Source organism: Corylus avellana, chromosome ca5 (genome assembly GCF_901000735.1).
Source record: "Corylus avellana chromosome ca5, CavTom2PMs-1.0".
Classification (NCBI taxonomy): Eukaryota; Viridiplantae; Streptophyta; class Magnoliopsida; order Fagales; family Betulaceae; genus Corylus; species Corylus avellana.
In genome coordinates, this window is record NC_081545.1 from 30,339,032 (window position 1) to 30,357,048 (window position 18,017).

Consider the following 18,017-nt stretch of genomic DNA (forward strand, 5'->3'; position numbering starts at 1 on the left):
CTCCTCTCTTGTCAAATAAGGAAACAGTCATTACCCCATTACCAATGATATTTAGCACCTTCACTAAGTAAGAGTATACGTGCAAGTTTACAGTAACAAATTGGATGAAAAGGATCAGTTGAAAAGATACAGAGGAGAGAAATGTTAAAGTTACCCAAAAAATAATACTAAAATAATGTAAAGTTTATTCATTAATACTCAAAGCATTATTTTCAATGAATAAATTTCATATCATCTTAAAAATCATCTCTTAATAAAAAATTTAATATTTCTAACATTTCTTAATAGCTAAATATAAGTGTCGGTACGATCGAAGTGGTCTCTAAGGAAGAGGGGTAATTCATATGATATATCTGGTGAATAAAATAGGAATATACTTCACCATTAGCTGTCAGTGGGTCATCCTCTTTATGCTACGTTTCAATGATAGGTAAGTACTTCCGTACCGTTGGAGAGAAATGTTTCTTATTTCTTGGGAGTTGGGACTTGGTAATCCATGTGTCAAAAAAACAGTTGTACTACGGGCTTGTTTGGTAATCATCTTTAAGGTTTTTTTTTTTTTTTTTTTTTAATAAAAATATAAAAGTTATATAGAGTGTTTTATATTTGATGTTGTTTGTAAATACTTTTGCTTTTATGCTAAAAAAGAAAAAGTAAATTCAAAAAACATTATCAAACCATAAGTTAATATTGAATTGAACAAAAACATTTTTAAAGAATATGACAGTTTTTATTTCTAATTTTCAATAAATTAGTGTTAACTGTCTATATGATACTTACAACATCAACCACTAAATAATTAAATTTTATTGTTTAATGTTTTTATTATTAAAATATTATATTACGTGAGTTTATAAAAAAAAAAAATAAATAAATAAAAAATTGTACTAAAAACTATAGTACCTTAACAACGTTTCTTTTATTTTCCATTGATACCTTAACAGTCAATCGTGTAGTAGTACGGGGCAGAACCACGTTTGGTCCCATAAATTATTTTTTAAAAAAATGTACAAATTCTTTCAAAATTAACTTTTTACCTTTTTAATTTTGTTCCCCTCCTTTCAAACTTAAAATTTTAGTTCCGCCCCGCCCTGGAAAGCTACACTATATACAATATGTTCTTTTTTAACTAATTATAAACAGCTATGATCATAATAATTAACTTAATATACACAGTACTCAAAACAACCTCTCTCGACCAACTACAGAGAGAGCCAATGGGTAATTCCATTTTGTAATGTTTAGTGAGTGTAAGAAGCTCACTAATGATCATTTGGGAAATAATTTACTCACTTAATTTGAAAGTAATATTTTATAATTGGCTTTCATGAACTCGTCCGTTGAGCTAATCTTTTGGGTGAAACACAATTAGACTTTAGCACCGAAATTAAAGATAATGAGAGCAGAAACACCCCATGCAATAGGATTATTTCTACTTCATTTGAAAGGGAAATAAGTCATTTTACGATTAAAATTTATTTTGCTGCATTTAACGGTTTACATGATACCATCTGACAAATATGATATCATATCATTTGTATAAGAATCGATAAATGTTCTTTAGTTTTTTCAATTAAAAGAAAAAAACAAATTATGAAAAAGTCGATTATTTTACTTTTTCCATCGATAGCAACACACACTTTAATAGGACTTTTTTCTTTTTCTTTTTCTAGCTTACTTTAATTGAATCTTTTGCTTTGAAAGGCTTGCTTCCCAATGTCATTGTTTAGGGATTTCAATGTATTGTCAGCAAAAAAAATGTTGTATGGAACAAGGTACAACATATTGTAAAATGTTGCTGGAAATGAGAGTCTCTTGCCGGCCTTCTTGTTGAATATGGATAAATACTTTTTTGGTATATATGCTGCTACAAGTAACAAAAACTTTGATGTTTCATCATTCGGACCAAGATTGAAATTTCTAAAGAAAAAAAATTAAAATGATAAGTTGAGAGTTTGAAATTCACATGCATAATAATTTATTTGGAATTATCTCTGATAATTGTTTGATGAGTGATGATAGAGAGAACACAGGCGTGCATCTTTTAATATTATTATTTTTAATTATAATATTAAAATATATTATTTTAATATTAAAAACACGGGTGTGCATCACGCCCGTGTTCTCTCTATCATAACTCTTGTTTGATACAAGTGGAAAGGAATAATTATACATGTTCATAAAATTAATGAAGATGAAATCTCAAACATCTTCACGTCTATTTTTTACACCAATTTCACATCGGTTAACTTTACATATTTTAAGTGGCTAACTTTGTTTCTTTTAAGTAGCTGGTATGAAAAACTGCACACTACTATTATATTATACTGATATGGTACTGCTAATCGAGCATCTCCAACAGTATTAGATATTTTACCTAATGAAAAAGTACAATTATTTACTTTAGCTGTTGTTTTTTCACTACACACTCTAACAGATTATCTATTTCATTTTATATTTGCTTTAAAATATTATTTATCATTATTTTTTTATTATATTATTGCCAACACTTTATTAAAGGGAAAAATAAATACATATATAGAAATAAACACATATGAGGAACATTCATCTCATATACATGTACTAACATATTGAGATAGTGGTGTGATATATAATATTCATTTGAAAAAAAAAACACTTAAAATCCGACAAATTAATTAATATAAAATGAATGTGATAACGGAGTGTAAAAAGTAACTAAAGTGTTGGATAGCCTTTTTATTTTTTAATTTTTAATTTAATTAATTAATTAATTTTTTTTCTTTGTGTGTGTTTTGATTGAAAAATTGTTTTGAAGTATCATAAAAGTAAAAATAGTTTAAATTTTTTTTGTGAGGAAAATTATAATTAATGTTTTGATTTTTATTAATAGAAAGAAATAGAATGAATTAGCAAACTATTTTATAGAGCAATTGGATAATCTGAAAACTAAAGTGGGAAAAGATTGGGAAAGTCGTCATTCTCCGGGACAAAAGTCAAGCACCAATTGGTAGGCCAATTGGTGCACCGTCTTTCAATGCTGATATGGTTGTGGGCCATGCCCATGCGCAGTACATTTTGCAGGCAGGAAATCCAGCTCATCACGATTACCAAATAAATATTGATGCTTACTGCTTACGTTCCTTAAGTGAACCCAGAAAAGGAAAACAGAGGCTATTTTTTTATTTGTTTGTTTTGCTTTACAAAAAGATTCCCAACTGACGTGTCAATACCTTGTTGGCTCAATGTCAAGTTACGGTTCTTTGTATTTGATACGTTCACGGTTCATCTACCAATTGTTCCAACTTCCATGGTTTTATTCCTCATTATTATCATTGAATATAAAATTGACATAATCGTCGTCAACTTGCTGCATTTATATCAACAATGTTTAGAAAAATGAATTAGCGGTAACCAAACAATGTCGCCAGTGCACAGCACATATCTAACCGTGTGATGTCACTCAATTCCTATAATACCTTACTTTTTATTTTAATAAATTTAAGACTTGAATTTAGGCCTATTCTATATTTAAGACTTTTATTAACATTTTCGTCACGAATGATTGTGAAAATACAATTATACTCTTCAAACAATTTTTAAGAGTAATGATACAATGCACGCGGCGTGCGTGGCACGCCCACGCACGCTAGTGCAAATTTTTTTTTTTTTTTAAATAATAATAAAAAAAAATTTTGTGCTTGGCGTGCATCACCAGGCGTGCATTGTATCATTACTCAATTTTTAAATATTGCCTCGTACCACGTTAAATATAATGTTTTTTTTTTAGAGTTAATAACTTTTTTAGTACCTACATTTTAATGTTTTTATTTTTTTCCTCTTTAAGTTTTTTTAAAAACCAAATATAGTACCTTAGATTTAAAAAAAAAAAAACCGAATTACCACCTCCGTTTATCATATTATTCTATGGGGTGGCCGAACCACCCCCAGTTTAACCTTAGGAGCCACCCCCAAGGCCAGTCTCGGGTGGCCGGCCACCCCCTGGGAGTGGCTTGGCCATCTCATAGAATATAAACGAAGATAGTGATTCGATCTTTTCCAAAATCTGAGATATTAGATTTGTCTTTTTTAAAACTTAAAAATAAAAAAATAAAAACATTAAAACCCAGATACCAAAAAAAGTATTAACCCTTTTTTTTTTATTGTGAAAAATACCCATATATTGCATAATTTGTAAAAATATAACTTAATTCTCCAAGCTCCTCTCTTCAAGCTTTGAGCCACCAACTCCAATATCTCTCTATACTATATGTGTCTTTACTCGAACTTTACACCATAATTTATCTTTCTTGTCATTTCCATCACATTATATATTTCTCTCAAAATTCTATTTCCTTTTTGTATTTTTATTGGGGAGGTATTAACCGTATGGTCCGTATTATATACCCTTTGTTAGAGAATGTGCCGGTTGGCTCCACCCACTTTGGTCGAGGTGGCTACAAGCCAATCTTTATCTTAGGGGCAGCTGGGAAATCTGGGATCACGGCCCAACAATGACTGGGTCATTACGGCTGGGCTGTGTCCAACACAACTATTTTTTTTTTTTTTGGATTTGTTAATTTTATTAGTATAAGCTTATCTACAAACCTATTTTTGACAAATGGGTTATAGAGGTCTCAAATTTATATCGAGCCTAAATTCATATCTTAAATCAATCAAATATTTAAATTGAGGTCTTTAAATAAAATAAAATAAACGAAAAATGGAAGGTTGGTGGCCTGATTTTCCAGACTTTTATTGACGTATGGTTTTGCAATAGGCTTTTAACAAGGCCCAATGTGTTAATTAATAACCGATCCAATCAAAGATTGGCCCAAAAGCACATTACATTCTTCACTCTGGCCTTGTTGATAAACTACATCCCATTTTCCCACACTATTCATCTCATTTTTTTAAAAAATCAATATCAAAACATTTTCATTTTTTTATATTACATCATTCACTTTTTACAATTATTTAAATAAAAAAATCACTACAAAATAAATTTTTTTTACTTTTCAATACAATTGTTTTTACTTTTCTATACTAATTATTACACTCATTTTTTTCTCCTCAAATAGGGCATTGTAAAAGGCTTGTTTACCAAACAAGGCCATATATTGAGAGCATCCTTGAGATTGTATTAGAGAAACTTAACTTTTAAGTCAAAAAAATACTTTTTAACTAAAGGTTTGTTTGGGATTACGTTTGAGAGACTTAAAAATGCTTTTAACACTCAAAATGCCATATATTGAGGGCATCCTTGAGATTGTATTCGATAAATGTAACTTTTAAGTCAAAAAAATGCTTTTTGACTAAGGGTTTGTTTGAGATTATGTTTGCGGGGCTTAAAAATGTTTTTAACACTCAAAAAGTCAATTTGAAGAAAAACATACTCGTTTGGTAAAAAAATTAGGTTTTTAAGAGTCCAAAAAGCCTAAAAATAGACAAAAAAAAAACACTTTTAATAAAACTTAAAAATAAAGCTTTTACCCAAAAGCTCTTTTTGACTTAAAAGCTTTATTTCTCAAACGCAATTTCAAACAGACTCTAAACTTTTCTTGGATTAGAATCCTCTCTATTTCATTTGAACTGAAAAATATTCAGTTAGTTATAATAGAAGGGTATTTTTGTCCTCTCACAAAGTGAAAAGATAAAAATATATCTTCAATAAAATTAACTGAATATTATCCAATTCAAATGAACTCGAGACTATCCTGTTCCGCTCTTTGTTTGGGACAGATTATTATAAAAATTTTAATTTAATAATAATTTTAAAAGTAAATGTCAATTTTGAAAGGATTAAAAAAAGACATGAGTCGCATACATTTTACATCATTACACTCAGGAGTCCCATACATTTTACATAATCTATCAAGCCATCTTATGCTCGAAGCTTGGAGCTCAGAGCTTGCTACTGATGTTGACGTTTCTAACTCTAGACGACTTCTGGGTTGCATCTTTTGGGACAACGACGGTGAGAACACCATTCTCCACCTGAGCCTTAATCTGATCCACCTTCACATTCTCCGGCAATTCAATTTCCCGAGAAAATCCTCCTTTTCCTGTGCCTCTCTCGGCTACATGCCAAACAGTGTCTTTTGCATGGGGCTCCTCTTTCCCACCTTCTCCTTTTATGTGCAAAATGTTACCATCCTCTATCTGCACCTTTATATCATCTTTGCTCAAACCTATTCACAGAAATTTGCTCAATCCAGAAAACCCATCAAAGACTACGCCAGAATCATCAAAAAGTTGCACAATTTTGAGAAACCCACAAAGGATTCCACTCTATTTTAATGTAAAAAACTAAAGAGGGAAATGGAGAGAGATTTGCTAAATTGCTAAAACAAGAAAACTCAATTAGTAAAATTGGCAAGTCCAAAAGCATGCAAAACTTCCACTTGGTAATATTAATATATGAAATTAAACAAAAAGTACAGAACCGATCGATCAACAAAACATCTCAATCCAATTGAGAGAGAGAGAGAGAGAGAGAATAGGTGGTACCTGGGACGTTGATCTTGAAGATGTGGGCAGTAGGAGATTCGAGCCAGTCCATGAGGGCCGTTGATCCGGACAATTCTCGGAAGATTGGAGGGCTCCAGAAGAAGCGCCTAACAGGGTACCCAAAAACACCATCAGCCATATTGATCGTGATGTTAGCTTGCTCTCTAGCTCTCTAGCTCCCTCGAACTGTATGTTGTTTTGATATATATATAAAAAATATATGGCGTTGGTTATTAATCTTCTAGAAGTGATCCGAGAGAATCCAGAAGGTTCTGTGGGGCTTATCCACTGTCTTTTTTTAAAAAAAAAATATTGTTTTTCCTTCTCCAACCTAGGAGCTTCGAGAGGATGATGATTGAGGAATCATACTCTACAGCCGGCACCACCGTCCCCAGTGTCTGTGTAGGTTTGATAAATCAGTTAAATTAATTCATATCTAATGCTTTATATTATTGATAATTTAATTGATATGGTAGTAAACATTTGCTTTGAAATCATTAAGGACTTAAAAAAAAAAGAATAATGCTAATTTTTTCACAAGTCCAGCCTTATTCAAGAAAAAATCAATCCCTAATTTTCAATGTCACGTTATTTCAAAGTCGTATAACAGTTTATTAAATAACGGATGAATTCAAACCTAAAAAAGTAGACTAGTTAAATGGGTTGGGTTTCATTTGGGCTTGTCTAGTTGTTCATCGGGCCATAAAGCAGGTAATAATTGGCTCCAGTGTAGGTAAGGCAAAGCAAGGCTGGGCTTTAGGCAATACTCATGGGCCAACATAGGCCACGTGACAATCAGCCTGTGCCCTGCTCATTTGTAATGATTAGATTTTGGTTAGATTTGAGCGGATGTATTTTCTTCTTGAGCTGAACTCGGGCTGAAATTAAGATTTGAGACCGAAATTAACACCTAAAATAGTTAGTTGTATGTGATATATATTGATTATCGAACGTTATCTTGGCTGTCGGGTTGAGGAGGATGTGATATGGCTTGATGTTCTCTACCCTCAGTGCTAAGGAATAAGAGCTATCTATGAATTGATTTGAATCTGTTTAACGTAAATCTGCTGTTTAATTTGAAAATTAGTCATAGGTTAACAGATTTTGTTTGATTCTGGAATGTAATACGTTATTTTTTATACTTGTAATCTCGTAACTTCGGCTATAGTTGCTTTAAAGCTTTTGCTCTGTATTATTTGAGCTTTATGTTCGTTTATCAATGAATGATACGATTCTTTAAAAAAAAAAAAATCCAAAATTTCAGTAAGGTGATCTCCCAGTGAATTACCAACATGACCCCACGATTTTCTTTCTGCCACCCGCAAAATGGTACAAGTACATCATCTTTTCTAGAGATTGGAGACAAGCTACCAAAAAAAATTAAACATGATTGATATTTTCAGCAAAAGAGATCGCTGAGAAGTCATAGTTGTATCACATCAATTGAATTCTTATCATATTGAAAAGATAGCACTAAAGTGTTAGAGGATTGGGCTGTCCGGCTTTGAGTTTAATTAATGTAGGCTTTTTAATATGTGATGTTCAAATTTTTAGCAATTTAAATAACAAATAATTACCAAAAATCCTTATCCATCTTACTGTGTGGGCTTTTGTCGAGCAATACTTGGGTTAGGTGGCTTAAGTTTAACAAAACGATTTTGGTCCATGTGTCCCTAGGCCCAGGGGGAATGTGTTAGACAATTGGCCCATATACAATAAACAAAAGATGTAATGAGAAAAAGAGAAAATAAAAAGAAATTTAACTTTCGACTACACTAATTATTATTTTTTTCTTATTTTTCCTTTTCACTTTTATATATATAATCTAATAAATAGTTGTTTATGATCATAATCAATGTTGCATGATTTATAGTGTGTGAGTTGAGATCCTATGTGTAAAGCTCATGTGACATGACAATCTTAATTTGAAGGCTAGCTACTTAAAAGTTGATATAATTGCATTAAGAATGTGACATGGTTGAGAAAGTTGGTTGCATATATAGCTGTACAAGATTGTCAATGCTGGATATCAAATTGAAAAGATGGGGCGCCAAGTAAAGTTTGACAGAGTATTCAAGCACCACATATTTATTATATATGTGCATGCATGGTTATAATACATTACCACTTTTTCAAGGTTGTCTCTTTTTCAGGCCATGAATATCACTCTTTTGCTTCCTTTCCTGAAAGATCACAGTGTCTGCTACAAGAAACTTTCATTACAAACAAAGTTTTTCTTCTCTCTCTGTCTATGCGGTTCCTTAACTAGTAAGCTCTGCTTGGGATCCACCTGGTAGGCCAGTCGTGGCATATGCACCATGCATACAACTGTGCAGCTGTGGGGTGAAGAAAATCATAAGGCTATGGAAATTAAAAAAGAACAGCTAAAGCAAGAGATTTTACGCGGTTCGGCCTATGATCTATATTCTTATGTTAAAGCTTTAAGAGCAACATTTTACTTCTTATTCAAATGGAGATAATAGAAAATGGTAGATGGAGATGAAATCTCAGAAATAAAATCCCATATAGAATATATTCTGACATGAGGTTGCTGAATTGTATGGCTTAGTTTAGCATAAAGGTGTCGGTATGCAACCATGATTGGTTGCATCTATAACTTGTCAAGCCTCTTGGTAATATGTGCATTCGATCTAAATGTAGCTGCTTTCTCTAACTTTATTGTATGATCTTATTGCTCGTATTTAGCACTGCCAAAAGCTGTGGTAACGGGAGAGAAGATATACTATGTGATTCTAATTGGCTTTTTAGAGTGAGAAGGAATGAGCTTTTTTCTTTTCTCTGCATTATGCCAACAGGTAATCCACTAATTAATGCTGGATTCCATTATTTAATTATCTACTAAAGAAGAAAAAGATGGTGTATATATAACTGTGCTGAAACATTGCAGTATATTTTAGAGCAAAACAGCAGCCTTCGGTTGCTTGGTGGAGGCTAATTTGGTTTCCTCTTACAATTCTATGGTTGACTACCCACAATAGCCTTACAAGTTACAACAGGGCAACGGTTGCTTAGTTGGGGTTATAATAGAAATGTTGTGTGTATGTTTTGTAGAGAATCTAGTTTTAGTAAAAGAATTTGACGGGTTGTTCTAATTTTAAGGTCCGTTTGGTTTACGAAATGTGTATTCCATTAGAAAAATAAATATATATTACTGGGATTGTAGAAGAGGTTGGAACGGAATAATCATTGGAATTGAACCTAAATTACTAAAAAGCCCACATGATTTCTAATTTTTTCAAAACTCAAATTTTTAATAAAAAAAAAACGGTTGAAGGTGTGGTAGCTGACCACCCACAGCAGGCACTAGGGGTGGCGTGGTGCCAACCCTAGAGGACCTCAATGTGACCCTTTTGGGGTGGTGCGGCCACTCCTAGTGCCATCGGGGGTGGTTACCCCCGACGGCTCTTGGAGGGGTGATGATTGATCTATGCTTTAGTGCTTTGGTCTATTCCATGGTAATCATCTTTACTTTCCAAAGAAAAGATTCTTCAAAGTATTTTATGGGAAATTAGAGGTCGGGTTGCTTCAAAATGTAAATTTTTTTTTTGAATTAGAAAAATTTTTGAATTGCATGTGCAGGAGTTGGGGACTGCCACATAAAGAGTCCTAGTTAGATGAGATTGTTTTTGTTTGGTGTACATTGAGGGTACGTAAATTAAATAAGTAAATATTACAGATAACACAAATACAACATCATCAAGGCGAAACATCATCTGCAACTTTACATAAAGAATATGCCATTTTTTCTTCTTCTTCATATTAGACAAAACAGCTTTGTTAAGTGGAAAAGAAAGTGGAATCCTATCCTCCTTTTGTACCCTCCTTTTTAACTAACTTTGTTTTTTTTTGGGTAAGTGACCCCATCTCACACATCTTTCCCCATCCTTCCTCTTCTTGGAAAGAAAATATAAATTAAGTTCAAGAAAAAGGAAAAGTAGACATCATTGAGCAAAAACAAAAGAGAGAAGGAAAAGGCCACCAAAAGCAAATCGATTGACCATCACTTGAGAAGCTTTGAGAGTACTTGAAAGCTGTGGCAGTAACTTTTGACAAACGTATAATAATTCATTTACCTGCATCAGAAGAAGTAACAAAAAACTGAATCTATGGAATCTGCAGCTTTTCCAGTACTTCAAATGCGAATGGAAATGATGGCTTGGAATATTAAACTGAAAGGTTAAAGTGAAGATTTTACCAGGTTCCCCCAACACCTTTCTCATGAATGTTAGGAAAATAATGAGCAGAGCCACTCCAGCTAATAATCCAATGATTATTGCGAATGTCTTCTCACCTTCACTACTAGATTTCTCTGTCAAAAAACAAAAACGAGCCCAATCAATGTAATCAATTCATGATTATACTTGTATATTTCTTCCTTCCTTCATGGAATTAAATGTACCCTTTTTCCCAAAAGTTCAACATGGCTAAAGACTTTAAAGATCATATTCATCTAAAAAATAATACGACTTAAAAGTAGAACCAAAGCCACATTAATTTGACCAAGATGTTACACAATTAGCAAAGTTGATTAAACTGATCATCACCAAGCTAGAAATTAAAGATCTTTAGAAGTAGTGGTGAAAAAAAGGTTTTTACCATGATATTGATGGCCATTAGAGGAGTGATCATCATGATCAGCACCACCGGTTTGATATCTTGCATAACACTTGGCCAAGAACATATCACCGTAGACGGCCCCGCCGCAATCGCTTTTCAACCGTTCGATCGCGTAGGAAACACAATCTTGACACTCTCCCAAACTCAAATCTCCGACGCATTGAGCCACACCTTGAATCTGCCCCGAACCACCCACTCTGTATGGCCCACCCGCGCCGGCCAACGAGGCCATCACCGCATCTCGACGGCTGATGGAATCCGTATCGTACCCGACGGACGATCCACATTTCTTCAACACCACAGTCTTGTCCTCCACCCCGAGAAAGGTGGCGTTGTCGTACTTGACGTAGCAGCCCTCAAGTTGCACCGCTCCGCCACATGTTTGAGAGCACAACACGCCGATTTGACTCACCGAGCGAGCGACGCACGTGGCGCAGTCCGGCATGGAGAGGTCGCCGCGGCATTGGTAGAGTCCGTAAACCACGTCTTGTGGGGTGGAGCCCATGATGGTGAAATTGTTGTAGGACGAGTAGGTAGCTGAGTTGACTAGGGAGGTGAGGAGCGAGTTGACGTTTGACTCGTAGGGTGAGTTTTGTGCATATTTCTCCTGAGTGCAGCCTCCAAAGACGAAGGAGTCTGTGGAAGAAGAGAGTACTGAAGGAATGGGAAGAGAAGAGAAAGAGACAAGGAAGGCGAGGAGCAGTGACAGGAACTGGCTGCTTCTTCCCATGTTTTCAATGGTTTCTCTTGAGAGAGAGAGAGAGATGAGGTTAATGGGTGTATAATATAAGCAAATTACAGGCCTGGCAGAAAACTCTCACCAGTGGAGCTCATTCATGGCCGGCTTTGCTGCTTTCAATAACATTTAAGTAGAACTTAAATTATGAAGCTTTGATTGGTGACTCCTTACAATTATTGAACCAAAAAAAAAAAAAAAAAAAAAACTAAAAATCTTACCTTCCTAATTCCCCTTAATTATTTAAATAACTCAATAATTACTAGTTAAAATAAATCAAGAAACAAGAATTACAAATGATAAATGAACTTTATGTGTAGACGTAGCTCATAAGCCGAACTACTTTAATTCTTTAGTCTCTCTTCCTTATTCTCATTTCTATTCTCTAATTATAAGTTCTAATACTAGTATATATAGCCACATCAGATAGAAAGCACATGTATTCCCATGTAACGGGTCTATATGTGTATATATAGTGAAATGTATATGACAGAAACTAATACAATTAAATGTATATATATAAAAAAGACAGAAAATAATATGTCTTGAAATGAAATGGCATATTTTATATGTTGATAACTTCCAAGCAGGAAAAGAAAAAGGGAAAAGGTGCGTTGGAAGGGGGGTCAAGTGGGTTTCCAGTACTTTCCACCCTTCGAAGCCTAAAAGGAAAGAAATTAAAAAACATCTGTAGAATGGTGATCCATGTTGCATGGATGTGCATGACTTTCAAGAAGTTGTTTTTAAAAGGCGGAGAGTCTCTCATATCTCAAGTAGTTTGTCAGTAAGCACGAATACATAAAGCCTGCTGGAAGCATGATCTGTTTGAAAGAAGCAGAGATTTCAATGGATACGACATATATATAATTTACATGGTAAATCTTTTGAACAACCTCCATTAACGGCTGAAGTGAAAATGAAGAATGACGAAGGCAAGGCCATATAATGGATGCCAGAATGTCTGAAAAATAAAAGATTCTTTCCTTTTTTACTTTTGCCATATACAGTCTGGGAAGAAGACCTCACAGTACCCAAAAGTGAAAAAGGCATTGAGCTTCTTTTCATTCTATATGTTCATGGCTGTCTTTCTATCATACACAACTTTTTGAGTGAAGACAAAAACAAACAACCCCTTCCCCGGCCATCGCACTAAGATCTGTTTGGCTAGCAATAGCATATATATGCAAGAGAATTGAAAGAGGAAATGAAGAGTATTCTGTACTTGTTGTTCCGATCCGGTGCATGAATTTTAGAGCTCCATGTGAGCTTGGAAAGGATCCAAGTGGGCCTAAAAGACATTTCTGCTTGCTCACGGGAAAGTTTTAGACACGATTGATCGATCGTTATTGAAGTTTACAAGGAAACTAGCGGTTTTCCCTATTAGTCACTTGCACCGCCATACCAATTGGTCCCCCCCCACGTACTGCACTAAACGATAAACACTGCCTCTCTTCTTTCCTTTTTATTTATTTTTAGTACGTATTAAGCTTTCCCTTCACTACAGGAAAAATGGTCTTTAGTGACGATCTACAAGTCGTCGCTAATATTAGTAATTATCAGTGACGAGATTTTGTCAATTATAAAAAAATAAAAAAGGACGTAGCAAACAAAGGACCATTAAAATAATAGTGCTAAAGTTGTTAGGTTAAGTAAAGTAATTGATTCCAATAGGTAATTCTTTATACTATTATCTTTATAAAGTTGATAATATTTAGGAGGCCTACTGTAGTCTGTATATATATCTCCCTTTCCTTTAGAATAAAGGCTGTACGTTGTGCTTTATTTCCTCAGCTCTGTACCCTAGGAGGAGCTGGAATAATATACATATATATATGATGATTTGTGCTTTAGGGGTGACGTTGTCGTGGGTAGGACTACACAGAGACACTGGGGCAGGCTAAATTTATTGCTCGATCGGAGTTGTTGCTCCGATCCGGCTCCACAACAGGACTCAACTTGTGGTCTATGACTTTTTGTGTCCCATGTTTTGTTGGTTTACATAGGTTTTATGGCCTCTATACACCGGAGGAGCAACTGGAAACAACAAGGGAATGTGATAGAAGGGGAGAGTGTCACATTCAATAATGTCGTTTTAAGTTTATGATACTTTGTCTTGGTCTCCCAGTGCCAGCACTAACTTTCGTGGTGTGTAACACCCGACCAACCGATTGTAGTTGTCATTTTGCTTTCTGGATAAGAGTGTGTTTCTTCATGGGCAGCCCATAACTACTACACGTGTGTTCTTCTTAATTGCTCAAATAAACATTTTATTTTAGTTTGGAAACATTTTACGAATCAATATTCACCATCCCAAAGTTTTGAGCTAGCTAGTTTAATTGTTTCCGTTCAAATCGATTTTTCTTTTCAAATTCTTGACAAACTTTTCGTTTAAGGAGTTCATGTAAAATTACAATTAATTATACCGTTTTCCAAAGGTGTTGGGTCATGGCCACCGAGCCACTCTTCTTTGTTAGTCACACCTAAAATTAGAGTGAATGACTCTTTGATTATTATTTTTTTAAATTTTTTTTTTTTTTTTATAAATGGGGTAATTGTAAGTTGATTTCGTTAAATAAATTTGACGATGGAATTGGACAGAATGATGCTTTGTTTGGCAAAGCCTTTTCCTTAAACTGTAGTTGATGTAGATTAATGTGGAAAAAAAAAAAAAGTGAAAAAGTAATATGGAAAAGTAAAAAAGTTTTGTTTGTAGTGATTTTTTTATTTGAATTATAATAAAAAGTGAAAAAAAAAAGAATATTTTGATGTTGATTTTTTTTTTTTTAAATGGTGATGAACAATAACAAAAAAAAAAAATAAAAAAAAAAAATGAAAGACTTTGCCTAATAAAGCCGAACAAACTTAAGAAGCTAAGTTGGGATCATAGCTACGATAGCTCCACATAGGGTCCAAAAGCCCAAAACCTTCCCATCCCCTTGGTCTAATTCTGGGAAAAAGGCATTGGGGGTACTTTTGGGCCTGGCAGCCTTATTATGCTTAGTAACCCGAATAAACTATTGGGCTAAGCCCACATTCACAGGTTCAATACTTGACCCATAATGATGGACTCCCAGTCTCCCACTCTTGTTTTTGAGCCTTTTAAGGCTTTAGAATTATCCGATAATCATCAATCAAACAATTAAAAAATAAAAATAAATAATAAAAAATAAAAACAAAAATGTTAACAAACACAATCTCGAGGATCTTTTAGCCCCACTGCACAAAACCTTTTAAAGTCTTCGTGGCTAACAACATCATTTGAAAACGTGAAAGACAAATACCGCATCAAATCAAACATCCACGTGATGCCGACATGGAAAGCGACCACTGAATTCATTTACCAATTACCATCACCATATTATTCAACGACAGATCGATGCCAACAGACGAACTCTAAAACAAAAACTTCTTTTATTATCAGAAACCATGTTTACAAATTTTGCGAACATGTCTCTATTTCTCAACTATTCTCGCAGCGTTTCCACCGTTTACCCAAGAAGCTTTGTAATATTTTGGGAAAAAAGAACCAGAAAATGACAACCTTTCCTAGCTTGGGTCATCTGGTCTTAAAGCAACAGCGCTGCTCAACAACTTTCTATTTACAAAATCAGATTTGGCCTCCTAACTTAACGAACAATGGCCAACTTCTTCGTGATCATCATGCTGTTGAGACGTCAGCCGACTTACAAATTTATCTAGGGCCTCCTTCATCCACCAATGTTGACAAACTTCTCTAGCCTCTTGCACACTCATCTGTAGCCATATTATAAACATCAGAGACTTACTAAAAACAAAAAAACAAATTTTAGGCAAAGCATTCACATCTGAAAGCACTGTTTTTGCATACCCATTTTCTTTGGCGAAATTTCTTCTCCGGCCAGAAATCTAACTGCTCTCGCACAAGCAAAGGGAACATGTATCCGTCATAGTAAGTATCATGGGTTTTGCTCTTGAAGCTCCATTTACCCAATTCACGCTGCATTCAGATTTTTCATGTGTCAGTCAAATATTCAAGAGTCTAATAACTCTCTTGATGTATCATCTTATTTGGAGATTCTTTTTTTTTTTTTTTTAATTTTTAAACCTGAATTTTGATCCGTTTCTAAACTTGTTTTAACATTTCTGTCAAGCAAACTATATCTCTTGAATATGTTCTCGTTCATGTTATTTAGACCAAAATTCTTCTCATACATTGTATGGCTTTTCCCTCCACTTCTGCCTGCCATGAAGTAAAACAATCTTACTAGGATTGATATGTTCAGTTGAGGCAAAAGATTTGTTTATATTGAATAATTAAATTCAACTCGTCTTTATCGACTTGAGCTTTTGAAATCGAGTTGTTGAGTCAATGTTCGAACTCCTCGGCTCTAGAGCTATGTTAAATCAAATCATGTCTTATTCAGTCTCACTTATTAGCCTAAGCTTTTGGCATAAATGCCAGAATAGCCACTAACCTCAATAATGCCTCGTACCCCTGCTTCCTCTACGGTCTCTCGTGAAGCCGCCTCTGTTATGGATTCGTCCATTTCCCAACCTCCCTGGTAATTATGTAAACGGATCATGTTAATGAGAGATCAAAAAATTGAAATAATGTGTCATTTGAACTTAATTGACACAATACAACAAGCACATTGTAATCGTATTGAATAATTTTGTATAACCAAGAGCAACAACAATCTGGGTACCTTTGGGAACAACATCCTGTCGCTTTTCTGTGAACTGATGACAAGAACTTCTAACTCTCGTGCTTCTTCCGAGTATCTGTACGGTATACATCTACATAATAGAATAGATGAATCCTCTATTAGCATTCGGCTCAAATTCAATCATAAAATTAACGTAGAAAATATGTTATTTTGTAGTAAAATTAGGGACGACACTGAGACACCCCTGTTTTCCTTAAAACAAAACACATGGACCCATCATTTGTTTTAAAACGAATTACTTTGTGTGTAAGAAACTTTCAAATTTTGAAGAGGTCAAAAAATACTGATTCACATTGCTAAGGAGGAGAGATGATCACACAAGCGAATAGAAATAGATGTCGGCTCGGGGCCCCCAACAACCAAAAAAATAAAGCAATCCATTTCCATCACGCTGCAATTGACTTTCGATCGTGATGCTTTAATTTGACCAACTCAACCAAGAAAAATGTCAAATTTGGGAAAACGTTCGAGGGACATCTCTTGAAAATAACATCAAATGACACTGTTATAGCGTTTAGAAAAACATCGAATTTGCCTTTTCTTTTTCATGAAATTTGCAATGAGTGTGTTTGGCTGCAATTTGAATGTAATTCTAGAACACAACAAGAACATTAAGTTGGAAGTTTTAAACAATTTCTGCACCAATGGCGGAAATAACGAACTTCTTAGCCCTTCAAATGCCTCAATGAACGCCAATCTTCAACCATTGCAACCAGAAGGCCAAAGGGACCCCAAAAGAAATCGAAAACTTCCAAGTAATATCAAATTTCCAGAGGAATGGATTAACCCATTAAAGTAAATTTAATGGACGAGGATATTTCAGCTTAATCTTTCTCCATTTCACAAAACAAGCAACAGAGAGAGAGAGAGAGAGAGAGAGAGAGACGAACCCTACAACTTGGCGACGACCCTTGTAGTAGCGTTGCAAATGCCTTCCGGTGCGAGAAACCAAAGCAACCATGTTTTCTTGAGACACCAAAGCCACCATTTCCAATTTTTCTGTGTGTGGGTGTAGATTCCTGAAAACAAGCCTACAAAAGTGCGATCTCGAAAACAAAGAGAAACAGGGGGCTCTTGATAAAAAGAAGATGGGGTTGGTTGGTTCCTATAACTATAATGATCACAAGAAAAACTGGTGATGTTTCTGTTCCTTCTATTTAGTGGATATGATGAGCGAAAAGGGCAGCCGAGCTACCCTTTAAATAATAATACTCGCCACTCGGAAGAGCCTACAATTTACAATTTTCTCATACCTTATTACCTTTAGGCTTTAGATACAGACAACGGGTGACGGGTGACAATTGTGGGACCAATCTTGGGAACTGCTACTTGCATAGTTGCATGCATCCACGTGTTGCTGACGCGTCACCTGACTTTTTTTATATGGTTGTTAGCATTCGACCGAATCCGAAAAAAGTAAAGAGAAATGATACAAACAAAACGTAGAG

The 18,017-nt window shown here is 34.5% G+C and overlaps 3 protein-coding genes across 3 annotated transcripts; all 3 read right to left on the reverse strand.

Annotated features, from left to right (window-relative positions):
• Positions 1-5,781: 5,781 nt before the first annotated feature.
• Positions 5,782-6,694, reverse strand: LOC132182694 (15.7 kDa heat shock protein, peroxisomal). Its single transcript, XM_059596009.1, has 2 exons — positions 6,490-6,694; positions 5,782-6,170 (listed from the first exon to the last, which is right to left on the reverse strand). Exons 1-2 carry the CDS (start codon positions 6,626-6,628, stop codon positions 5,884-5,886), a joined length of 426 nt encoding a protein of 141 aa, XP_059451992.1. The 5' UTR covers positions 6,629-6,694; the 3' UTR covers positions 5,782-5,883.
• Positions 6,695-10,341: 3,647 nt separating this feature from the next.
• Positions 10,342-12,066, reverse strand: LOC132182362 (plasmodesmata-located protein 7). The gene is made up of 3 exons (XM_059595591.1): positions 11,107-12,066; positions 10,706-10,819; positions 10,342-10,583 (listed from the first exon to the last, which is right to left on the reverse strand). Exons 1-3 carry the CDS (start codon positions 11,855-11,857, stop codon positions 10,576-10,578), a joined length of 873 nt encoding a protein of 290 aa, XP_059451574.1. The 5' UTR covers positions 11,858-12,066; the 3' UTR covers positions 10,342-10,575.
• A 3,189-nt stretch (positions 12,067-15,255) lies between these two features.
• Positions 15,256-17,775, reverse strand: LOC132182384 (nudix hydrolase 17, mitochondrial-like). Its single transcript, XM_059595615.1, has 5 exons — positions 17,460-17,775; positions 16,549-16,639; positions 16,318-16,401; positions 15,711-15,839; positions 15,256-15,616 (listed from the first exon to the last, which is right to left on the reverse strand). The coding sequence occupies exons 1-5, from the start codon at positions 17,555-17,557 to the stop codon at positions 15,485-15,487; spliced, it is 534 nt and encodes a 177-aa protein (XP_059451598.1). The 5' UTR covers positions 17,558-17,775; the 3' UTR covers positions 15,256-15,484.
• Between the last annotated feature and the right edge of the window lie 242 nt (positions 17,776-18,017).

Bases quoted from the DNA above. Each gene is read 5' to 3' on its own strand.
- LOC132182362 (XM_059595591.1), bottom strand. From the start codon at position 11,857: ATGGGAAGAAGCAGCCAGTTCCTGTCACTGCTCCTCGCCTTCCTTGTC. The intron at 10,820-11,106 runs GTAAAAACCTTT...GTTTTTTGACAG, and splicing joins TAATGGCCATCAATATCATG to AGAAATCTAGTAGTGAAGGT.
- LOC132182694 (XM_059596009.1), bottom strand. From the start codon at position 6,628: ATGGCTGATGGTGTTTTTGGGTACCCTGTTAGGCGCTTCTTCTGGAGC. The intron at 6,171-6,489 runs GTACCACCTATT...TTCTGTGAATAG, and splicing joins CTTCAAGATCAACGTCCCAG to GTTTGAGCAAAGATGATATA.
- LOC132182384 (XM_059595615.1), bottom strand. From the start codon at position 17,557: ATGGTGGCTTTGGTGTCTCAAGAAAACATGGTTGCTTTGGTTTCTCGC. The intron at 15,840-16,317 runs GTTAGTGGCTAT...ATCTGAATGCAG, and splicing joins GGGTACGAGGCATTATTGAG to CGTGAATTGGGTAAATGGAG. The intron at 15,617-15,710 runs GTATGCAAAAAC...ATATGGCTACAG, and splicing joins AATTTCGCCAAAGAAAATGG to ATGAGTGTGCAAGAGGCTAG.